The sequence below is a fragment of the Euleptes europaea genome, chromosome 2 (genome assembly GCF_029931775.1).
Source record: "Euleptes europaea isolate rEulEur1 chromosome 2, rEulEur1.hap1, whole genome shotgun sequence".
Taxonomy (NCBI): Eukaryota; Metazoa; Chordata; class Lepidosauria; order Squamata; family Sphaerodactylidae; genus Euleptes; species Euleptes europaea.
This window is the reverse complement of record NC_079313.1, coordinates 82,034,603-82,059,384: the sequence shown is the minus strand read 5'-3', so window position 1 is coordinate 82,059,384 and position 24,782 is coordinate 82,034,603. Positions and strand designations below refer to the sequence as shown.

At 48.1% G+C, this 24,782-nt stretch overlaps 1 protein-coding gene across 1 annotated transcript in view; it reads left to right on the top strand.

The window, feature by feature from the left end:
- Positions 1 to 24,782, top strand: part of CELSR2 (cadherin EGF LAG seven-pass G-type receptor 2) — a 120,277-nt gene that overhangs the window by 79,098 nt on the left and 16,397 nt on the right. Inside the window, exons 6-23 of the mRNA XM_056844804.1 lie at positions 7,157 to 7,314; positions 8,554 to 8,717; positions 9,082 to 9,207; positions 10,422 to 10,588; positions 10,865 to 11,050; positions 11,624 to 11,737; positions 13,317 to 13,491; positions 15,025 to 15,166; positions 15,540 to 15,660; positions 16,874 to 17,057; positions 17,628 to 17,729; positions 18,027 to 18,121; positions 19,216 to 19,425; positions 20,782 to 20,965; positions 21,579 to 21,722; positions 23,227 to 23,410; positions 24,184 to 24,351; positions 24,479 to 24,605. Coding sequence (XP_056700782.1) covers positions 7,157 to 7,314; positions 8,554 to 8,717; positions 9,082 to 9,207; positions 10,422 to 10,588; positions 10,865 to 11,050; positions 11,624 to 11,737; positions 13,317 to 13,491; positions 15,025 to 15,166; positions 15,540 to 15,660; positions 16,874 to 17,057; positions 17,628 to 17,729; positions 18,027 to 18,121; positions 19,216 to 19,425; positions 20,782 to 20,965; positions 21,579 to 21,722; positions 23,227 to 23,410; positions 24,184 to 24,351; positions 24,479 to 24,605 — 2,751 coding nt within the window. The remainder of the gene's footprint in view (positions 1 to 7,156; positions 7,315 to 8,553; positions 8,718 to 9,081; positions 9,208 to 10,421; positions 10,589 to 10,864; positions 11,051 to 11,623; positions 11,738 to 13,316; positions 13,492 to 15,024; positions 15,167 to 15,539; positions 15,661 to 16,873; positions 17,058 to 17,627; positions 17,730 to 18,026; positions 18,122 to 19,215; positions 19,426 to 20,781; positions 20,966 to 21,578; positions 21,723 to 23,226; positions 23,411 to 24,183; positions 24,352 to 24,478; positions 24,606 to 24,782) is intronic.

Sequence of the window (24,782 nt, the reverse complement as noted above, 5' to 3'; positions counted from 1 at the left end):
AAATTTTAAAAAATCACCACCACCCCCTGCCCAAAATGATCACTTGGGCAGAGCACTGCAAAACGGCACAGGCATTTCAGACTGCCAAAAAAAAAAAAAAAAAAAAAAAGGTTGGGAGGAAACAGGTTGCAGAAAGAGCTGGGGGAAAATGTAGAAAAACCAGGACAGCCAGGGATTGCTAACGAAGCTGTGTGGAAATGAGAAAATGAAACAGTAACAAAGGGAAATGAAACCGGAGCATTAAGGCTGTCTGGAAGTTGCCTGGGGCTGCTTTACTTGATCAAGAAAAAGAGCTTGACTTGGTGAAGGTGGGAGGCAGTCAGCACCACCGGCTGCTGCATAGTTGTAAGGAAGGCTGTTCACTGCAGTGGCTGCAGTGTTGGACGTGGGAGAAGGATGCGTGCTTCAACTTCACGGATTCGCTACATTCCTGGGAGAATAGAGAGGCAAAACAGCCATGCGTAAATGACCTAACCTTTTACATGTTTGGGATAATATTATGTAAGAATTAACCTGAAATCTAAGGATTGGATGAGTCTTAGAGACTAACCTCCCCTTTTTTTGCTATGTAGTGGCGTGTCCTCAGATAACTCACAGGCCAGGAAGGCAAAGAAACACGCCCTCCTTTCTCCTACATCAGAGCAGAACTGAGAAGCGCACGACAGGGGAATCTTGCTTTTCCTTTCCGTCAGTACTACCAACAGGAATCCAGGCGAGTTCTCAGAGCAGTCAGCACCTGCAAGATTATAGCCAAGGATTCTGTGTTGTAATATTGGGCCTACTGGTGTAAATCAGGGCTTCAGGCAAGCCTCTGTGGCACAGAGCCAACCGTGCGGGGGGCGGGGAATCAAAGGGCACTGCATGGGGGTTAAAAAAAACCTGGGTTCAGATTTCATCATCCTTGATCCTGCAGGAGAGCGAGGTGATCATGGCAGCAGTGGCTATTTTGGAACCAAAGAAATTGGCTCCACGTTTAGCTCTGCCTGCCTATCCCTCTAATTACTGCAACTCCCTGCAATGCACACAGAGACCCCACACTACATGCAGAGATGCACACAGAGGCAAAGTACCCCCCACCAACACACTCTGCGAAGACACCTCCAGCCCTAAACAGACACCTGTCACAGAACCACAGCTGCAGCATATGTTTGCCACATCTATAATCTCAAATTAGTGTTCAAGCCTCATATCATCCTGAGGGAGAGTGAGTTCTCCGAGGTCACTGTTGCACAACAGTTCCAGGAGTTCGCCAGTGCGTTTTCGGCGCCCAGGTCAACTCCCCACTTGGAGACTGCCCGGCCCCGACAACAGCAATGGCGGCTCCTCCCCCCCGTGCCTCTCTCTCCCCTTCTCCCCCCCCATTCCCGCGCCCTCCTCCACCTCTCCCCAGCACCAGCCAGCGTTTCAGCCCACCTCACAGCCTGCAACCTGGGGTGGCAAAGTGTCAGCTGGAAGTGCACGGCGTTGGCGCTGGAAGGAGCCGCCGCCACCGCTTCGCCACTTCAATTCTCAGACTGTGGGGCTGCAGGCTGTGAGGTGGGCTGAAATGCCGGCTGGTGCTGGGGAGAGGTGGAGGAGGGCATGGGAGTGGGGGGGGGAGGGGGAGAGAGAGGTGTGTCTCTGGGGGGCTGCTGCTGCCCCTTCTTCATTTGTTTGTCCCTGTCCGTGCATTAGATTTTTTTTGAATGCGGGATTCGAAGGCGTGAGATAGGGCAGGGACAAACAAATGCGAAAACAGCCATGCGTAATCAACCTTAGTCACTTACGGCAAGTCAGAATTTCCTCCGGGCAAGCACTTTTGTCCATCTGGCTGTTTTCATACCACAAATGACTTGATATTGGTATGCATTAACAGATGTAAAATGTATTGTGCTAGTAATGTTTGTGCTGTACTATTCACTAGTTTTATGTCTTTCATTAAATTTTGTGCACCCACTTTTCTCTCTTTGTGAGGCTCCTCCTCCTTTGACACCAATCTCCTTGTCCTTGGCCATCATGCCTCACTGTCTCCCAGGGGTCTCCCCTGGCCTCAGGATAGGTAAAAAGGGGGAAGGGTTGCATCACCCCAAGTCCTCCCACTCTTTTCTAGAGCATGGCTCACAAGAGCTCAGAATAATGCTCCATTCCTCTCCCCCCCGGCCTGTTGTGGAGCCTGTTTTTATCCCTCTTCTCTGCCCCCAGCATTCAACCCCAGCCCCACTTCCTGGCCCTATGGCACGAGCCATTCTTTGGGCCAGGATAGGAGCACCACTTCCCCCAGTCTCCTGCCCCACCTGTGTCTGCCTCCCCTTGGCCCCCTCAATAGTCAGATCCTGGCAAGTCCTCCATCTCTCCCCACGCTCCTGCCCAACCTGGCCTCTCCCTGGCTGTGATCACTGGCTTCCTCCCTGGAGGCCTGTCCTTACTCGGCATTGTTGTTGCTGCTTCAGCACTGGGCAGTGGCACCAGCCACTCTGGGGCTCATGAGAGAGTAGGTGGGGGGCCACACTTAGCTGCTGCTTTTCTTGCCCCCCAGTGCCCCTTCATGGAGGCTTTGGCTGCACCAACTCTTGAGGTAAGAGGGTGGTGAGTGGGGCCTGCTCAGCTCCTGCAGCCCCAGGCAAGTCCCCAGCCCTGGTGGGGCTGTTGCTTCCAGTCCGGGTGCTGCACCCAGACAATCTTACTGCTACATATTTCATCTAAGAAGCGTTGATGTGGGGAAATGGTTATTAACCACAGTGTGATCTGTGGTTTCATATAGCTTCATCTCATTTGGGGTTTGGTCCTTCTATATTCCTAGAGAAGGAAGCAGGGAAAGTGGAGAAGCTAAGGAGGCTTTCAGGGAAAGGAAAGAGGAAATGATAGGGCTGGAGAAATGAGATGTCTCCCTGCACATCCTTGCAGGTCCCCTTCTTGCTTTTCTCTGTTCACATGCATGGCTTCCATCAATTTCTACCTTTCTTTCTCAGACACAGTGGTGGAGGAAAGTGTCATTGAGTTGCAGCTGACTTATGGCTGCTGTGATTTGGAGATGTAAAGTGCTTTGAAGTGCATTGGGAAGTTTCTGGGATCCTCACAGTCATTTATTTCCCCAGGGAAGAGAGCAGTAAAATACACAAGGAGGTCACGTAGAGCAGAAGATGTGTTTCCGCAAGAGAGAACCATTTGCCTACCTGCTAGGGAGGCAGGTTGGATAGCTGTTGTAAAACATGATCTGGGTATGGAGATGTGTGAGAAGTGCACTCCAGAATGATTGGAGGGAGACTGGGGTGCACCTGCCCATGTGGGGCATATTCCCTAAATCTGGATTGGGAGAGGCTGCCTGCTGACCCAGGGCAGGAAGGATGAAAAAGGTTGTTAACATCTGTTAGTCTTTGTTCAAATGTTTTGTCCGAATGCTGGATTCCTCTGCAAGAGGTGGGAAGGGGTTTGGAGGTGGATACGTCCCACAGACAGTGAAACAGGTTGTCAGAGGTAACTGTTCTGCATTGTTAAATTAGCTTAGACTAATGTTTTATGTTCTTTTCATTACATCTGTAACCAATAGTCATTGACAGCTATTTTCTCTTTCTGTGCTGTAGCTTAATCTGTAGCGATAAAGTTTTTTCCTGTTTAAGACTATAATTCAGCTCCTCCTCACAAGCGCCTTAGATTACTTACTCAGGCCTAGACACGTTAAACACACATGCACAGGAGAAGGGCTGGAATACGTGGCAAACTGCCATTTCTACATGCTCAGAGGCAGCCTTTCTCAGGGCTCCCCAAGACATTGGTATAGTGAAATGCTGTATTTTAATTTGGGGTGGTGGCACAACGAAGGAGGACATGCTTTACATGCACACAGGCATGCAACACACCGGTAAGAACACACAGACCCAGGGCACCCCTCTTCTTGTAGGGTTCTTGTAGGGTTTTCAAGGCAAGAGATGTTCAGAGTTGCTTTGCCATTGCCTGCCTCTGTGAGCAACCCTAGACTTCCTTGGTGGTCTCCCCATCCAAGTACTAACCAGGGGTGATCCTGTTTAGCTTCTGAGATTTGATGAGATCACGCCAGCCTGGGCCGTCCAGGTCAGGGCAGGTATCATCCAGACGTATAGACAGACAAACGATGCATGTTTTTGGGGAGCCATGATCAGATTCCCTGATAAGTAATTTAGCCTCAGAAAAGAGGTGCAGCCTTCCCCAGTGAGAAGCAGGGCCCACAGCACTGGGGAGGGTGTTTTATAAGCTCTTCCTCCTCTCCAGCTCGCCAGTTCCCTGATTAACCCTCCCCCTACCACTCAGGCTGTTTTAAGACCTGATAGGAACAAAGACAGGTGCCCGTATCATGCCTGTCTTTTCCCCCTTACCTAGGCGAAAGGTAACGGGAGCAGAATCAGGAGCTTGTTTTGGTTGGGGAAATAGGATGGGGAGGAGCAGAGTTACAAGCCCTCCTTTCCCAGAGCCACAGTGTGGCTGCTTTTTGAGGCTATATTACACATCCAGAATCCCCAAAGTCACTCTTTGTTTGATCCTTGGAGCTGCTTTCATAGGTTTCTACTGTTTTTGAGTGCAACATTTTTGTGATTACTGTGGTAGTTGGAAGTGAATGAATTTCAGGTTTGATTTCAAAAGTGGGACTTGGGTCCTTTCTAAGGTTGCCAACAGGACTGGAGAAAAATGTCCTATCCCTTTATTAAAGGCCTCTATTATTTAGTATGTGATAATGAGCAGCTAAAACTTTTCGTGGTATGGCGGATAATAACATCACCAGCCTTCTATTAAAGGGACAGGACTTTTTTTTTTTTACTCCAGGCAGTTAGCAACCCTGGTCCTTTCCTGGTCACCCTCACGGGTATTTTTCAGGCAAAAGCTGCAGCTTATATATATATATATGTGTGTGTGTGTGTGTATGTGTGTGTGTGTGTCACACACACACACACACACACACACATATATACACACACACACACACACACACACACATATATATATATAAGCTGCAGCTTTTGCCTGAAAAATACCTGTGTGTATACACACACACACATATACACACACACACACACACACATATATATCTATATAAGCTGCAGCTTTTGCCTGAAAAATACCTGTGAGGGTGACCAGGAAAGGACCAGGGTTGCTGATGTAAAAAAAACATATAAAAACATATTTTAAAAAAATTCCTAAACAATCCTGTATATATATTACACCATTCCTAAACAACCCTGTATATTTTGTACTCAGGAATAAAAGTTCCAAAGTACACAATGTATCATGAAAAGAATTCCAGCTCTGGGGAGTTTCCCTAGATGATCCCGGTGCTAGAGGGGCGTGGGAGGGCTATGTACTGAGCATCTCCCCCCCCCCCATTTTGTTTTCATATTCTGAGGGAAGGAGTGTCTCAAAGGCTGAGGGAAGATTTGGGCTGCCTGCCAGTCCTCCTTGGTGCTGTGCTGTGACCTGTTGCCATGACCACGCCCTCCCCTCCTCCCCCCCCCCAGCTGCATTTCTCTCCTTTTGTCTGGAACTGCCCTGTTTTCCTAGCCATGGCCTTTGAATTTCTCTTCCAATTCTATAGTCCAGTCGTGCACACAAAAGTGGTCACCGATGACCTGTGTTCTTCTCCTGCCTGGCAAAAAGGGGCCTGAATCTGAGCCCCAGCCCAGTGGGCAAATACAATGAAGGGAGAGACCGTCCTGAATCAGAAGCTCGGGCCGTGTAGTTTACAGTCCAAAGTGACACGGTACGGTGACACAGTGCCATTTTCCATGAGATTCCCTTGCCAAAGTGACTTCAGAATCTCTTGTTTCTTTGACTTTACTGGATATAGTTCTCTCTACTGCGGGAGCAAGGTTTATTGACCTTCTAAAATCTTAGAAAGGCGAGCGCACATTTCATGTAACCAAATGTAAAGCTCCTTAAAGGCACAGTGGTAAAGGATCAGGCTGTATCTTACTGTCTGTTCTTGTAATTGCCACTAAATTATAATTAAACCCTGAATCTACTCAGCAGCGGCTTGTTATCTTATGCCAAAGGGGCTGTCCTCTTTGTCATACTACTGTCTCTTTCTCCTGTTTTTTGTTAGCCTCATAAAGTGCAGTCTTTTAAAACAAAATTACTGATGTTACAGAAACGTCACCGTCCCACAAAAGCCGATTGGGAAAAACTGATTATAGGAGTTTTTGTGCCTTGTGCAATGGGCAGATGTGGTAGCAGCAGGAAAACCAAAGAAGGATACAAAAGTTGACCTGGCTGGCCAAGGGTACAATGTGTACATCTCATGAACGATGGCGCAAAGGGACTGCAGGGCAAAAACGGCTGAATGAAAACTCACTGCCACGGACACCGCCTAAAATACAAAACCGGCTGCCTTCTGTTATGCCCGCAAGACACTTTTGTTACAGGCATTCAAGGCTCTGAATGTATTCTGTGCACCTGCCAGATTGTTGGTGCTGAAATTGGCATCATGAGATTTTCCGGATGCACTTTTTTTTGGGGGGGTGGGGAGGCTTAAAATTCTTACCATGTTGAAGTGGACTGCAAACAGGTGGATAGTGCCTGCTGATGGATCAATATTAGACACTACAATAGATCTTTTTGTAAATCAAATTATTTAGTTACCTCCAACAGAGCATACCCCACGCTTCTTCTCTTTTACAGTAGACTCATTAATCTACACTAGCCCCTGGCTCTGTCCTTACAATTGCTCATGCATATTCAAATCACTGTTTCACACATAAGCTTGTGTTGAAACAATAAGGGGAAAAATTCCAGTCCTTTTTAACCATCCTGTTTATTAGGTGCTCAGCATCCCAAATGTGTGGAGTACTTTGCAAGCACTCTGGCCCCAGTGCTCAGCTCCTTGAAGTCCTGGAACTGCTGTCAAAAGGCTCTTCCAGAACACCCAGCTGGCGTGCAGCATGTTCTTTCCTCAGAGGCAAGGCCATGCACCATACCATCGTATAGCATCCAACTTCTGCTCCCCGCCAGCTCCTTTGAGGCTGTCCAAGAATGCAGGCTAAATGCAGATCTCTTTTTCGAGCCATTTTGGCTCAAGGGAAGCCGGTAGAGGGGTTTTGCCTGCTGTATTAGCTTAGACAACATCCTGCTCTTATCCATTGGTGACTGTGCAGCCAGGATTATGTAATTGCCTGCCCTGGGCCTTCTGCAACAGGAGTCTGCTTTTTCTCCACAGCCTGTCATGGGCAAATCGGGAGTTCCTCAGGGGCCCTCGGACCAGAAGGTGGCTGTGGTGACAGTGGATGACTGCGACACTTCAGTGGCCTTGAAGTTTGGGTCCATCCTGGGAAACTATTCTTGCTCAGCACAAGGGACCCAGTCGGGCACTAAGAAGTAAGAAGTTGTGTGCATGATAAGTATACTTCTATAAAATGATCAATTAATAGGCTTAGTTAAAGGCAGACTGTCTCCACAGTGACTAGTTTGCCAGTAAAATGCCTGCCAGGAGGATAGGTTGTGAGATAGTGCCTGTCTGTGTTGATTTTCCAGGTCCCCTTCGCCTTAAAGGGGCCAGTAATAGGAAGTAGAGTTACCCCTTAACCCCCACCATGCTTGTGATAGACCCTGCAAGGTGGGCAGGGGGTGGGTCTCTGTGTGTTCCCATTCATGCATCTGTGGAGATAGTTGCTTGCTCAGAATTGCTCCAGTAAATCTATGGCTGAGGTGGCATTTGAACTGTGATCTCTTGGGTCACTTAAAATTCTGGATAACACAGATTTTCACTGTTGAGCTACTATGCCCCTCAGTCTTCCCCAGCTACCCTCTGTTACAGCAACTTTTGACTCACACAGATGGACTACTAAATCTTCAGGGCCCAAGCATAATTTCTAATACAAACTAGTAACATGGGCTACTACACATATAATTCCATCCTGTACATATGACATCAAGATCCATGAAGGAGACATTGTTATTTTATTTCAGAAATGACATAAATTGATTGTATAATAGACTTGCAGCCTGGGCCCTGGTAAAATGTCTCTACTCCCTGCCTTCCATGTTTGAGTATAATCCTCAACCCTCTGCTTCCTATTTGTCTTCTCACAATGTGTGGTGTAGTGGTTAAGGACGGTGGTTTGGAGCGGTGGACTTTAATCTGGAGAACCGGGTTTGATTCCCACTCTTCCACATGAGCTGCGGACGCTAATCTGGAGAACCGGGTTGGTTTCCCCAATCCTACATATGAAGCCAGCTGGGTGACTTTGGGCTAGTCACAGCTCTCTTAGAGCTCTCTCAGCCCCACCTACCTCACAGGGTGTCTTGTTGTGGAGAGGGGAAGGGATGGTGATTGTAGGCCAGTTTGAGTCTCCCTCAAGTGGTATAGAAAGTCGGCATATAAAAAGCAACTCTCCTCCTCCTCCTCCTCCTCTAAGTCCATTGAAGCCAGTAGGCTTAGGAAGGTATGACTGTGTTTAGGATTGCACTGCCAATGATAGACATCTGCAGGTATTCATAGCTCTGCCGATCCTTGTCAGAACACAGTTTCACTCCCATCAAACAATGGCCCGTCATCAACCATACTGTGATTGCTGTCTTGCTGTCTTCTAAGTAATTCCCATTTTGGCTTCCCAGGTCTCTGGATCTGACAGGTCCACTGCTATTAGGTGGCGTTCCTGATCTGCCCGAGAGTTTCCCTGTACGGAACCGGCACTTTGTAGGCTGTATGCGGGACTTCCTGATTGATAATCGAGAGGTGGACATGGCTGACTTCATTGCCAACAATGGGACTGTTCCTGGTATGGGGTATTTTAAGAGTGGGGGCAGAAGGTTGGGCACAGAAATTGGAATCTTACCCAGATTTTTGGGGTGGGGTGATCACTTTGCAAACTGGCAGGAAAAGTGTAACACTGACCATCGTTTTATAGGGAAACACTGTGGAATATACACTGTTTGGGGTTACAGGAGATTCTTGGGTATAGCTTTCAGTCTGTTCCTCAGTAGTTTTGTCAGTGACATCAACCTATCTTTGCCCTGACCCTTTATTAGCACTTGTCAGTTGTCATTTATCAATTATCTCAACCTCTCCCTTCCTTGGCATTTCAGTGGGGAAGCCACCTCTGCTATTATCCGTTCACATACCATCTTGCATTATCCTTCCAGGCTGTTCAGCAAAGAAGAATGTTTGTGACAGCAACACTTGCCATAATGGCGGCACATGTGTCAACCAGTGGAACACCTTCAGTTGCGAGTGCCCTCTGGGCTTTGGAGGCAAGAACTGCAAGCAAGGTAAAGAACGGAGGCTATAGGAGATGGGGGTGGTCATGGTATTTGTGCTGTTTGAACAGGAGTCACCCTGGGAGATGAGGAAGGCACAGGGGAGGGTATTTTTGCTGGTTCTTTCTCTTGAGCTAACTAGATCAAGGTGTAGAATGTCAACAGGAAGTCTCTGCCTGGTTCCAGTCCCAAGGGGAAATGTGCCCTTGCCTTTGGGACGTGTGAGGTGCCCAACACTGTATCTCAGGTAGGAGGCATTTCTGTCATGCTTAGAGGATAGAAAATGAAATCCCTCTGCTTAGAGGGTGAGGTAGAGAGGAGGACAATGCTTCCAGACATTTTGGATGCCGGATTGTATTTGGACACTGGATTTTAGCTCACATCCTCCTGCTAAGGCCTGGGAATGCAAGTAAACAGGAGCTATTTACCCAGCTGCAGGGAATACAGTACTCTCAAATGCCATTATGTTATGTCATGTAAGGTAGCGTTCAGTCACGCGATATGCAAGCAGGCAAAGACTAAAGAATTTTGAAGGAACCAGCTGCTATGTTCTTCTTTAGGGAAATGGCTTCCATGCTTGGTTTAAAGAAAGGCATGAGGTGATTGTTCAGAACTTCCCTTAACCTGGGAGTTCCCCTTCCCTTCTTAGCCATTTTGTTTGCTGCTATTCCAAACAGCCACTACTGAAAGGGTCAGAAGATAGCTAGCAGGTATATCCTCACAGCCTAAGAGCCTTCCCCTTAGATGCCGGCCATCCTCTGAGGTTGAACCAGTCACTGGGTCTATTCTATGAATAGAGGATTGCTAGTACAAAACATTCCTGACTTCAAGCCTCTCTGCTGTAGCCATTAGTTCAATCCCAGTATAAGATGTGCTCATTTGGTATCTCTAGACCCTGCAAACAAAATGCACCTCTTCACCAGTGTGGACACCAGTCCCAGGCCCACCTGCATGGCAAGCAAATGAGAAACTGGCTTCTGCCAAAAAGTGCTGGTGCTTAAATACATGCGTTTTCCATGGATTTTTGCCACACAGTAATATAGTTTAGGAGGCACATGCAGTCTGTGATCATTGTTTTGTGACCCTTTCTCAGGTTATGGGTGGGAACCCCTGGGTTGTCCACTTTGTCCACTTGCTGTGTCCATACTCTGATAGAATACATGACAGCGCTTCTGTACAGTAGTTGGTGTCTGATGATCTGTGTTTTGTTTTACATTTTCATGAAGAAATGGCTAGTCCCCAGCACTTCTTGGGCAACAGCGTGGTGACCTGGAGTAACTTGGCATTAGTCATTACACTTCCATGGCACATTGGACTCATGTTCCGTACAAGGCAGGGCAGTGGCGTTCTCCTACATGCTACAGCTGGGCAGCATTCTACCATCACCCTGCTGGTAAGTGCCAAGTCTGGGACAGAATTCCATTGTTACCCCCATAGATTAATAGACTGGAGGAGGCGAAAGGAGCAGACTTCAGTGGGGGTCTGGGTCACAGCTGCTCTGCTTCATCCCAGTAGGTATCAGAAATCTTGTGGCAGACTCGAGGCTATGCAGTTGGCATTATATTCTCAAGACCATGTTTCTGGGCATGGATGATGCTCGGGGGGCGGGGGGGGGGGGTGAGGACTTCATGCTGGGCTGACGCTGTTCTTGCCTGTTTCTCTTTCGCAGTTAAGCGAGGGGAATGTGCTGATGACTGTGTACCGTGCCAACAGCCAGGTCTCAGCACTGCGGCTGCACCAGGTGAAAGTGAACGACGGCGACTGGCACCACCTGCAGTTGGAACTCCACAACAGCAGGGACAGCCCAGAGGCCCAGTGCCTGGCCATCATGGCCTTTGACTACGGCGTACATCAGGTACGGCGGGCACCCCAACTCTGCCAGTCAGGAGGTTCTGAGACTCTTTAGCTTAGAAGTGTTCTGGTGCTCATAAAGAGCCTCTTCATCCATTCTCTAACCATGAGAATGTGCACGGAAGGAAAGAGAGGAGAGTTTGGGGAATTAAAATGAGATTTAAAATATGACAAATTGCTTAAAGCTCATTTTCTTTGTCCACAAATACACAGAAAAATCATTGCAATTAAAAAATAATAATGACCACAGAATAGTACTGAGGGTCCATGGTTCAGCAGTAGGGCATCTGTTTATTAGTTATGCAGATTTTTTAAAATGTTACTTTGGCAGCAGCTGCCGGCACAGTACAAGGATCTTCACTGTGTGACTGAAGATAAGATGCAGCAGCTATTCTGTGGCTGGCTCCGCCTCCTGCAACAGCCATTTTGTGGCAGACAATTGTGGCTGCACCCACCACACTGTGTCAGAATTCCAAGGGTGCTGAAAAAAGGTTGGGGACCCTTGCACTTCAGAAACACTGTAGGCTCATCAGGGGAATTGGGGGAGATGCTGCCAAGTGTTTTGCTTGCCCTCCAGGTGGTGGCCAACATCAGCAGTGAGTTGCATGGACTGAAAGTGCGGACCCTGAGTATTGGGGGCATACTGGGGGATGAGAAGGAGGTACAGCAAGGCTTCCGTGGCTGCCTGCAGGTAAGCGTTGGCACAAAGCAGTCTATGCTGTCTGATGACTTCCTCCTGGGCTTGGGGGTATGCTAGACCATGATGGGTGAGGTGCAAACACCTCCTCTTCCATCAGCAGCTTAGTCACCAGGGCCTTTTACCTAGTGGTGACTGTCAGGGGGTGGTGACTCACCCTCAGTCAGCTGGTGGCTGCTTCAGGAACAGGATTAGCCATGAAGTTCATGCCAGAGACGACCCCCCCACCGGCATCTCAGCATCACTGGAGGGAGCAGGGGGAGCCACCATGGCAACACCAGCCCAGGAAGCACTGCCAAAGACGCTTCTGGCTGGTGCAGCAAGGGAGGGGCAAGGTTTGAATTGGCCTAGGCTGAGCTGCATGGGAAGAGTTTCCCTATACCGGAAACCTGGAGCAGTGACTACCATCCTCTGATTGTATCTGCATCGGACATTTGTCAGGATCCCATTCAGGAAGAAAGCAGATGTTGTAGATGGTTTCTGTTTAATTTGGGGCAGCAGGGGTGCTACACGATCCCACAACAGCACCAACTTTGATTGCTTCCAAGTTGCTGACACCATATCAGTTTCCACGTGTCAAGCAGATGGATGTGGTTTGGGTGTGTGGTTTGGCAAGCCAGACACACATTGGAGCAAATTGGATACCAATATCCCCATGCAAGTTTCCCAGCACAAAGTCTGACCTTCTTCATTCCAAGCATATTTATTAGAAGTAACATAGCCCCGTCTAGTGGATACAGTTCTCAAGTGGCCTGTGCTTGTCTAATGAGAAAGGGACCATCTTTAGTGGGGGGGATGACTTTAGATCTTGAGCAGTCTGAAAATGTGGTACATAAGCCATAGCTAGGAAATCCACAAGTGTCTGTGTCGTGCCGCGCCTGGTCTTTAGCGACCCCCGGGGTCTCTGCCCTGGAGAGGGGTGGGGGCGGGGGAGCCTCCTCGGCCTCAGACCAGTCCGAGGGGGAGTCAGAACTTTCTCCCCCCTCGGACGTTGCCAGGTTGCTGGCCAAAAACCTCCTTCAGCCTCCACGCAACCCTTTTCCGGCTTCCTCCCTGGCCTTGGCTCCCCTCTCGCCTTTTAACCCTCCTCGGCCAGAGATGCCCCGCCCCTTTCCCACCACCGCCCCCTTTCCCCGCGTTCCCCGGTGCCTGATGGCCGCTCCTGCGGCTTCAATGGGCTCGCCGGCAGCTGCGGCGGCCCTTCCCCGACCCGCCCGCGCCCTCCCGACCATCAGCTGTGGAGGGGGCGGAGTCCGTCGGGCCGCGTCACTCCAGCTGCGTCGGGGCCGGCGGCTCCTGTCCAGGCTGCTCCGTCCCGGGGCGGCTGCGCCCCTTCCCGCCGGCTGCCTGGAGGAGGAAGGGAACCGGCGGTGAGGCCCCCCCGACTCTCCCTTAGGGGGCCGGATGATCCCGCGAGCCCCCCCCCCCTACCCCGTGAGTACATCGGGGCCCGGGGGTTAAGGAGCGGGGAGACAGCGGCCCGGGAGCCGGCCTGGAGGCTCGTCCCGGGACAGTCTGCCCTTCTAAAAGCTGGAGCTGCAGCCTGACCTCTCCTTGCCTTCTTTATTCCTAGGGTGTACGAATGGGTGAGACATCAGCCAGTGCTGTGGCCCTGAATGCAAACCAGGCCGAAAAGGTGAATGTGGAGCACGGCTGCAGCATCACTGACCCCTGTGACTCTAACCCATGCCCTGTAAATAGCTACTGCAATGACGACTGGGACAGTTACTCCTGCAGCTGTGACCCAGGTCAGTGGGGCTGGACAAATTCAGGAGGAGTATCCCCCATAGCCATGTCTGATGGTGTAAAAGCTGGATTGAGTTGTTAGGGGGTTAGAGAAATGTGTCTCCTTTGGGCTTCCTGGTGCAGGTATGGGTAGCCTGCAGTCATGGCTAGCTGATACGATCGAGACAGGGGAGACAGTTCTGATCCTGTTGTTTGTTTAATATGATGGGATGATGTTTTGGCTGATCTGTTATGAGGCTGATACCATGTTTGGTTATTCCTTTTATTGCCTTGTATTGCTATTATAGCCATTTCTGTTCTCAGCTCCCCCCCCCCCATACATTACTTACATCTGGAAAATGTTGCTGTTGGTATGGCCCAATGGCTTAAATAAGTAATAAGCATATAACAAATCTAAATGGAAAAAAAAATCAAGATTCACATATAATCTCAGTGTTTCTATCTCTGCATTGTTATCCTGAAAAGCAATGAATGGTTAAAAACAATTCTTGAGTGTATCAGGCATACCCCCTTGCTGGTTAGCTCAGGTCATTTACAGGTCACAGGACTTTGTAAGGAGCTGTGAGCCTCATTCACCAGTGACAACAACCCTGCTATTATTTACACAGTCGGTTATCGTTTATGTGATAAAAGGGAGGTTGAATCCCCTGATTTTGCTGGGGGTTGTTGTCTTTCAGATCATTTCAGCTTCTGATTTGGCCCTTGAATTGAAAAGAGATTAGAAGTTGATCCTTGATCATGTAAACATGATGGGTCTGTGCAATGCAAACATAGGACTGAATTCTATTCTGCTTTCTCTGTAGGCAGGCAGTCCTTCCATTTGCAGTTGCTGCCATTTGCTGCAGTTTGAAGGGTGGCTCTCACATACTTTTGTGCCCATCTGGAGACTTTTGCTTACAAGGGCATAATTCATTCTTAGGCTGGAGTTTTTTGCTGGAATTACATAGTGGGGATGGCATACTCCTTGGGTTTTTCCCTCTGCTGCTACAGGTTATGCGATCCAGCAATCGTCATAAAAGGATAATCTGTAATGTAATCTTACTGTACAGTACCATAGAGTTTACCATAGAGCTTACTGTAGAGTTTCTGGCAATTGCTAGAGCCACCCTTGTCATTTCTGGATAGCTCCATAAATTGCCAGGAACTCTATGGTCAGCACTTCCTGCAAGTAGCGAAAGCCTTATTTTTCTTTTTAATTTTTGTCCCAGGATGCTGCCCACCTGTCACAACCTTCCTGCTGGCTGCCAGGCACTGGAAATCTTAGCCTAGGGGTGTTGAACCAAATTGTTACAAGGGCCGGATATGACATAAATGTCACTTGGTTGGGCCAGGCCATGCCTCACCAGCTCAGATCAAGAGTGGAGGTGTTAGTGGCTGCCTCGGCTGGCTCACGAGCTGGATGAGAGCTCTCAAGGGGCCAGATCTGGCCCGCTGGCCTTATGTTTGACACCCCTGTGCTAGCCAGTGCAGTTTTTTTGCTGGAATTACATAGTGGGGATGGCATACTCCTTGGGGTTTTTCCTCTGCTGCTACAGGTTACTATGGCGACACTTGCACCAACGTCTGCTCCCTCAATCCTTGTGAACATCAAGCCATGTGTGCCCGCAAGCCTAGCTCATCCCATGGCTACACTTGTGAGTGTCCTGACAACTACTTTGGGCCCTACTGCGAGAACAAGTGAGTTGCCCAGTGCTGCTCTGTGAAAAGGTGCCTGTGTGTATGCGCCTATGTACAACTGTGCCCACAGGGGTGTATCTACCTGTCAGTGTATGTAGAAATGGTTCCTTGAAGAGCTGTGTGCTTATTGCTGAGGGAGGAAGGGGAGGAGTTACTGGTAAACCTGTCTGTGCCTGAAAGTCCTGGTAGTAAGCAGTTATAGGGGACATGGCAGGGACAGGGATGAGAAGGACTCATGTATCTAAATCAGTCTTTGTCCATGTGCAAGTGAGAGCAAGAGATCAAGCCAAGGGAATGCAAATTGTATGTTTGTTTGACCTGTTGGTATATCTGCAGTGTGGTTGTTACAGGCCCTGTGCTCTCTTTCTGGCAGGCTTGCTCAGCCCTGCCCTCGGGGGTGGTGGGGGCACCCTATATGTGGACCCTGCAACTGTGACATTGGCAAAGGCTTTGACCCTGACTGCAACAAAACCACCGGAGAGTGTCGCTGCAAGGTGGGCTGCGATTTGTTTGATGGAGCTAGGCAGGGATTGATGCTCCAGGGTGGAATCTGAAAATCACTAAAGAGGGTACAAAACTATTGATAGGATAAGTCACCAGCAGAGTTGGGGCTTGTATCCCGGAGACTCACCCACACTGTGAGAATCTATTTGGAGGCAGAGGATGTCTTAGAGCACTGAGAGGACTGCTCTCTTGAGGAGGGAAAAGAACAGCATGTAGATGAGCATTCTGTAGAGGTGTGGTAGGACAATGACTTCCTGTATCAAAACCGTGGCCTTTGCCTCTGTGTCCTTTGGTGTTAAGGCCTGTGGATGTAACTGTAGACCCAAGTTTCTGAATTCTTTTGAATCTACTTTAATAAGAACATAAGAAAGGCCATGCTTGATCAGATCAAGGTTCATCAACTCCAGCAGCCTGTTCACATAGTGGCCAACCAGGTGCCTCTAGGAAGCCCACAGACAACTGCAGCAGCATTGTCCTGCCTGAGTTCCAAAGCACCTAATATAATAGGCATGCTCATCTGATCCTGGAGAAAACAGGTATGCACATGACCAGTATCCACTTTTACTAGTAGCCATGAATACTCCTTTCCTCCATGAACATATCCACTCCCCTCTTATTGCTGCATAAGCCTACATGGGTGAACAAACCCAACACTCTTCTGCCACTGCATATTGTAGGAGAAAAGCAATTGTGGCAGCTTTAAGGGAAGCTTGTTGGCCATCATTGCCTATCTTCTTACTGAGGAATTCTGATAAGCTTCCAAAGAACTACAGAAATCACTAGAGCACAGTTTGAAACCATGGGATTAAGACAATGGGCACCTAGGTTCAGATCCTGCTTGCTGGAGTTCATTGAGGGGCTTAAAGCAATTCACTCTCAGCCTAGTATAATTCACAAAACTGTTATGAAGATCAAGTAGACTGGAAATGACTGATAATAAGCCTGCTTAGCATAATAATATCTTGGGAATTTCTTTCCTTGGTGAAAGTGTGCATGTTTTGTTGAAGAGGGGGGTTTGTGAGAATTAGCATCTTTGATATCAGATGCATGGGGTACAACTAACTTTCAGTAGGTATGTGTTGCTGTTGTAGGTATTGGGAGAGGGATCAGGTACTGGTTTAGCTGAGGGGTTTGCATCCTTAGAGCTGTAGAAGGTCTTAAGTCCTGCTTCTCAGGATTAATGTTCCTCTTGCTCTTCTTCAGGAGAATCACTACCGACCGGCAAACAGTGCCATGTGTTTGCTTTGTGACTGCTACCCCACAGGCTCACTGTCTCGCACTTGTGAGTCTGAGACTGGGCAGTGTTCCTGCAAGCCTGGTGTGATTGGGCGCCGATGTGACCACTGTGACAATCCCTTTGCAGAAGTTACCATCAATGGCTGTGAAGGTCAGTGCTGTTGTTAGCTGTGGCTCATTGGACACAAAGCAGAGTTGAAATTTCATTACCATGCTGAACTGAGGTTAGGCACAACCTCATCTCACTGGCCATTGTCTTGGGACTGAAGGGATGATGTTAATGATGAGGTGATCCTCCAGGATGAGATGTAGCACCCTCTCACACAAAAGGATGTGCATCTGGTCCCAACAGACCTGTCCTTCCCTTTGAAGAAGTAGCGTTCTTCTCCCTTCATCTAGAGAGCACCTAGTGTTAGCTGAGCTAGAAGGCTATTAATTTCCATGCTAGTATTTTGGCTTAACAAATGCTGCCACAAGACAAAGGAAAGGACAAGTCTGTTGGCACAAATTCCGTTCTGGTGTCTTCAATCCCAGCACTGGGTGATTCTTTTCTAGATGATTCTGCCATTTACTCAAGGTTCCTTGTTATCCAAATTTCTAGACTAGGCCCAGACATTTATGCGAGTGTGGAGTCCTGACTGCCTTCTTATCTACTACTTCAGTTGAAGTGCCACACTGGGTTTGCATAAAACTCTTCACAGTTTTCACTTTTGTCTTGCAGTGAATTATGACAGCTGCCCCCGTGCTATTGAAGCTAACATTTGGTGGCCCCGTACCCGCTTTGGCCTGCCTGCAGCTGCACCATGCCCCAAAGGATCTGTTGGTAATGGAACATGTTACAGACTGTTATGCATGCATGTGTTGGTGGGAAGCTGGAGGGATTGTCACATCGACTAGGCATGAACCAAGCACTCTTCTTGTTTTGTTTTGCTACTGAGGAGGTTTGGGTGCTTCTGGAAATGTCCAAAATAAAAACTGTCCTAAGCAGTGAAAACAACAAAGAGTCTCTTAGCCCCCTGAATACAACCGATTAATTGTGGTGTATGTTATCATGAGCCAGAGCCATCACTGGATGGAGATGCTTTCCTTCAAATGACCCTCCTCTCCTCCTTTCTTACAGGGACTGCGATACGGCACTGTGATGAACACAAGGGCTGGCTGGCTCCCAACCTCTTCAACTGTACCTCACTGACCTTTGCTGCTCTCAAGGGCTTTGTGAGTGATCTTCCAGTTATCCTCTAGCCCCAGAATTAAGCCAAAAATCTATCCATTTGCTTCCTTTTTTGTATTCTTTGGGATGGGGGATCAGAGGGTATCTGTCATTTTTAGCTTGCAGAAACTACTTAGCAGCAGCCAGAATACAGTGTTTTGACCTCTCTAGAACGGAAGGTGCATTTGCATGACTTCCTACCCCAGTTGGTGATCTTAGCAGTAGTCCCATGACCACCAGCAGGGCATTGAAAGCCCTGAGGTTGCTTGTAATGAATCTGGATTCTGACCCGTTTTCTGTATTTTATTGTAACAGGACCAGCAGCTTTTCACACTGCTGTCATTCAGTTCTCTGGGTGGAGATGGAAATTTCCTTTGTTAGTAACAAAGAGTTATGAACTTACCTACCATTTTATAGGATGTTTTTTGGTCTGTCTCCTCTTTGCTCTTACAGCAAGGAAAGTTCTGTATACTCAGCACAGGTGGGGAAGGGATCCAAATTCTGTACCAGGGTAATCCAAATAAACTATGCAAAGCAAGCCAATGGATATGCATATTTTTGCATAACAAAAATAATCACTGCCTTGTGAACATATATTGAAAAGGGGTTTCCTCCATGGCCTGGGCTGGGTTGCTATCCTCCTCATTGCTGCTGGTTGGCCATTTAAGGAGAGCACGGAATATCACTCGTGTTCTCTTTCAGTTCTTGGCCTGTCATGAGATGCCTTTGTCTTGTGAGTGGTTGAGCTTCAATTCAGCTAGCAAGGCACTTGCTTCTGGGTCTTTCTAAAAGCCCATACTGCTGTGGTGGTTACCCAAGAGGGCACAGACCTCTGCTGCTTCCCGGAGCAGCTGCCAGTCAGGGGTGGGGAAGTTCTTTGCCCTTAAACATACAGGGTGCTGAATTCTGTGACAAATAATTCTGTACTTGTGCATTAGAATCCTAGTAGAATGGAATCTGCATGATGCTGGTGACAACCTAGCGAGGATGCATTTTATCCCGGTTTTACAAAACTATTCTGAGAACTATGTTGGATCAGTGAATCTGTTCTGTTTGAAATGCCTGGTGCCGAGAGTCTTTTGTCTTCCTTGCGGAGCAGGCAGAGCGGCTGTTGCAGAACGAGTCGCTGTTGGACACAGAGCAATCTCAGCGGATAGCCCTGCAACTTCGCAATGCTACGCAGCACACAGCCGGCTTCTTTGGCAGTGACATCAAGGTGGCTTATCACCTCTCAGCCCAGCTCCTGAAACATGAAAGCACCCAAGAAGGCTTTGGCTTGGCTGCTACGCAGGATGTGCACTTCACGGAGGTAAACCCCCAGGCTTAAGTTTCTATGAAGCGGTTGCTGAGAAAGTCATGGCAAAGAAACACAAGTCACTGAAGATGGCAGGCAGGCAGGTTGGGAACTGGGGCACAGAATGTTTTTTGTTGCAGTGCTGCGAGGGTGCCTGGCTAGTCTGCTCCTATGCAGCATAAGGCACCCGAACCAAGTGGCACAGCAGAAGAGAAATGGTGAGCACCCTATTGAAGAAGAAGAAGAGTTGGTTTTTACTTTCTCTACCATTTAAGGAAGAATCACACCGGCTTACAATCACCTTCCCCTCCCCACAACAGACACCCTGTGAGGTAGGTGGGGCTGAGAGAACTCTAAGACAGCTGTGACTAGCCCAAGGTCACCCAGCTGGCTTCATGTGGAGGAGTGGGGAAACCAACCCAGTTCACCAGATTAGCATCTGTCATTCATGTGGAGGAGTGGGGAATCAAACCCGGTTCTCCAGATTAGAGTCCTCTGGTCCAAACCTCTGCTCTTAACCACTACATCACACTGGCTCTGGGGGGTCTAGCTTGCTCTCAGTTCCGCCACTGGAGGACTTCAGTCAGCTCAGGTTGGGGGCAAGAGTAGGAGCATTACTGAAGGAAAGTGACTCCTGCATCATTTGTATTTAGTCTCTCTGCTGTGACCACGACCCTCTTGCCTGTTAAATCTTGTGATGGAGTCCTGGATCTTGGCAGGCAAGGGCAGGGCCCCATGAACTCCCACATGAAACAAGGCATGGCCAGATCCAAGGCCAGAACCCCAGGCAAAGATCCTAACCTTAGCTCCATTGCGTTTTGAGATTAGGGGTGTGCTATATTCAGGCTGAAAATGTACCCAGAAATATTTTATTGTTGTCAGCTGAAAAAGGTATTCCGGATTCTAGAATACTCGATATCAATCCCAGAAAAATCCTGAAAATATTCTTGGATATTTGGGGCCTCCATTTTAAGGCTCCCAGTCTTGTTTTTCTTCAATTTCTCAGGGTTCCCTGGCAACAGGAGGGAGGCAACTGTCCCAGGCAATAGGATCGGACGATAGAGAGAGCACTTGAACTGCCCAGTCATGGTGATTCTCACATCCCTCCATGGCTCTGAGCATGGGCAAGAGAGGATAAAAAGCAGGGCTGCCTACAAGCTTGACTCCATTTCAGAACTAGATTTTTGGAGTGCTCTCAGTGCTGCTGCTTGTCATCTCCATGGGGACTTGCAGCGGCTTATATTTGTTATAAATCCCTGGGAGAATCCCCAGTCCTGCCCCCTATATGCCAGACCTGCCCCCATATGACAGACCTGCCGGCAGGAGCCACTCACAGCTACCTCTCCTTTTTCTCTCCATTTTGTTCTCTAGAACCTGCTCAAAGTGGGCAGCATCCTACTGGATGCCAGCAACAAGCGCCACTGGGAACTGATCCAGCAGACCGAGGGGGGCACAGCGCTGCTGCTGAGGCACTTTGAGGATTACGCCAGCACTCTGGCCCAGAACATGCGCAAGACGTATCTGAGCCCCTTCACCATCATCACACCCAACATTGGTGAGAGCATGAGAATTACTATGATACTACTAGCAGTAATGATGTTTAGCACATATAATAGGATCCACTTAGGGCATCTTTTCCAGAGTAATCCAAACCCCCTCGGGTACATTGTCTCAGCAATCCTTCACATGCTCTTAGGTAGGCCAGTTTTAACACCTTATTGCATGGGTGGGGGGGGCGTTGAAGTTGAGGAATAGAAGCTTTCCTGAGGTAAGCCAGGTTGTCCATGACTGAGCTATGAACTTGGGATTTATAAGCTTATGTTCTTAAACACTGTGCTACGATGGTTTTGTGAAGAGTAGGCATACAGTGTGCATCCTTTTTAAACACAATTTAGTGAGACTTTTTTGTCTGTATGAAATGATCTGAAATGTAAAGTTAATGGGGGTATATTCTCATAAATTGAGGATGGATTAATTATATTTGCCTGGAGTCTCACGTGATAAAGGCAGACTACACTTGAAATAAATAAATAAATAAATAAAAAGATGGAAAGGGATGCACATACAATCAGGTTGCTTGCAGAGGTAAGATTGTGAGGCTGCACAGATGCAAGCTAGTATTCAGCTGGTTAAATGCCCTTACTAAGAGTTATGTTTTTTTCTGGCAGTCATCTCTGTAGTGAGGCTGGAGAAGATGAACTTTGCTGGCGCAAAGCTGCCTCACTATGAGGCTGTCCGGGGGGAGAAACCTGCAGACCTGGAGACCACTGTCATCCTCCCTGAAAGTGTATTCAAGGCTCCTGAAAACAAGCGTGAGTTTGGATTTCTGAATGAAAATTTCATGGAATTCTAGGAGGCCGTGATTGGGAGCAGAGAGCTATTGGTACTGCCCTTCACTATCAGGCCATCTCTGTTCAGCTGGCCCAGGTCTTTGACCCCCAGTATGTGCCACAGGTAGCTATTGCCGAATGGAGTTATAATAATTCCCCGGTTGTTATTCAAAACTCAGAGTGCTGGAACTAATCAGGTATCTTTATAATTATTCTGACAAGTTTGTTATTTCCACCCATCCCTTCATGCATCACCATCTCCTACACCCCCTTTTTATGTGTTCAGTGCCTTCTGTTCTGGGGGGAAAGCCAAGCTGTTGTGTGGGCACAGAGCTGTGGATTATTCAATGGACTTGAGAGGCTTTGGCAGAGATGTAGGAGCTGAGGTCAGAGTCCAGGAAGGAAATAGGAGACTGGATTTTGAGAGAAGCTAGATTCAAGTCCAGCGGCACCTTAGAGACCAACAAGATTTTCAGGGGAGGAGCTTTCAAGAGTCAAAGCTCCCTTTGTCAGATACAAGTTGGAATGGAGATCTCTGAGTCCTTCTATCCCAGTCAGAAGGTCGAAGGGGTGTTGCAAAGAAGGAACTTAGGATGTAGAGTTATAATGTGCATAGTAGCTTGATTACTGCAGGAGAGAAATGCTTAAGGGCAAACTTGGATTAAGTATGCACACCCATATACACATTTGGTTAGCCTTGCGCTCTGAATTTCAGCCTCTTGTGGCTGCATTTTTGTTGTTATCTTCTTTAAAAGTAGGGAGGGAGAATCACAGAATAGTTTGCCATGTGTAATTTGGGCAACAGGACAGGGAGAAAGGCTGGGATGAAATAAAATGTGGGCTGAGAAGAGAGGCAAGTCTGCCAAGGAGGCTGGGAGGGGGGATGAACATATCTTGTCAAGGCCAAAGGAGAAGCTTCACTGGGAGCAGCAACAAAGTAGAGATCTTTCACTTTGATGTTGGATGAAGGCAGAGCCCAGAAAGTCTTGCTTTAATGTGTACAGATATCAGATTTACATAAACTTTGAAGGTCAAGCTTGGTGGGTCTGTCCACATGAAGCTAGTTCTGTAGCTAAGCAGGGTCAGAAGCTAGGAAGCCAGAAGCTCGGACATTCAGAACAGAAATTATATACTGCCTTGATTAGCAATTAAGAGGGGGGAATGGGGATTATCTGGATGTGAGGGGTGTGATACAGAGGCCAAAGTTGGTGCAGAAGAAACAAATCTATGAAATACTCCTTGGAAATGAGGGAATCAGAGCATTGGAAACAGTGCTTTGGGTGCAATTTTGCAGATATCTAAATACTAGCAATAAATAAATATCTTTTAAAAATCCAGAGCCTCTGGGAGAAGATGAGAGATAAAAGGACTGCATTAGGCTGATGAGTTACGATCTTTCTGAACATGCTTATCCTTGTTACAAGCTGTTCCAGAGACAAGGCAGAGTCCAGCTATAGTTTCAGTGTGTCTCATGCTCGCTTTCCAGCACCTACTATGACCAACACCAAGCATCTCCCTACCGGTGGTGAGGAAGAAGAAGCCACCCTGATGACCAGACAGAAGAGGCACCCGGATCTGAGCGAGGGCCAGGCCATTGCCAGTGTCATCATCTACCGCACGCTTGCAGGGCTGCTTCCGGAGCAGTATGACACAGACAAGCGGAGCTTGAGGTAACGCCCCTCCCCCAATATGCAGACACTAGCAAAGGGTGTAAGGGGCTCCTCAGGTACCTGATGACAGATACAGAGTGCCCGTTGTTGGTCTGCCAAAGAAAGGGCAGTTCAAACAAATGGAAAATTCTTCCCAAAGGATCCGTGTCAGACTCGTATTCATTCATTCATTCATTCATTCATTCATTCATTCATTTATTCTATTTGTATCTCTCCCTTTCCTGACTATAGTCAGGCTCAGGATGGGTATCAACAGAATAAACAATCGATTAAAAATACATACTATTACATTTAAAACCTCATTAACTTTATACAGTCTAAAATCCAGTATGTGCGATATCAATTAGAAATGAAATAAATACAATGCAGTGATGGGAATAGCCGACAGGAAGGAGCGGAGAAGAAGGTAAGGGAAAACAGAAATCAAATTCAGCTAAAGAAATGAAACAAGGTAAATAAACATAGGGAAAGGGCTCCCTCCATCCCCTGAAGGACTTGGATCCCATTCCCCATCCCCAAATCCCTGTCAGCTTTTCTACTGCTTTATAGCTTCCTGAACACCAAGCAAATGACGCCCACTGTCAAGGTCAGGATGAAAACACTGGGCTTTTACTTCTTAATATTTGGTATTGGTGCCTTGTGCTAGCAGAAGCGAGACCTTCCACTAGAACAAATGGGGTGGGCTACTGATCAGGCCTGGAATTTACAGCTGTAGGAAACCACTAATATGTGCCCATCTATATGTGCCCAACTATACTATGTGTCCCCCGCAGGGTTCCCAAGCGTCCCATCATCAACACCCCAGTAGTGAGCATCAACATCCATGACAACGATGCCCTGATGCAGCGGGCCCTGGAGAAACCCATCACTGTGCAGTTCCGGCTGCTGGAGACTGAGGAGCGGACCAAGCCCATCTGCGTCTTCTGGAACCACTCCATCCTGTGAGTCCTGCTTCTCCGTCAAAAATGCCTGGTGCTGATACATTTCTTCTGGGGCGGATGGGGAGTGGGAAGCCATGTAGAGGCACTTGGTGCCAGCCTGATTCTCCTCACTCTGCTGTTTCCCCAGGGTCAGCGGGGTTGGTGGCTGGTCAGCCAAGGGGTGCGATGTCGTCTTCAGGAACGAGACCCACGTCAGCTGCCAGTGTAGCCACATGACCAGTTTTGCTGTGCTGATGGACATTTCTCGCAGAGAGGTGAAAAAAAAGCAAGGACATCTCTGGGAGGTGGAGAATCAGGGCAAAGGGCTCAGAGCAAGTGCTTAAGAGTGGGTGGGGTGACTGCGGTAAGGATTAGGTTCCTCCCTGGGTCTAGTAAGAGCATGCGTTAGTAGTTAAACCACATTTCTCCAATGTGTCCATAAATAAACTCTC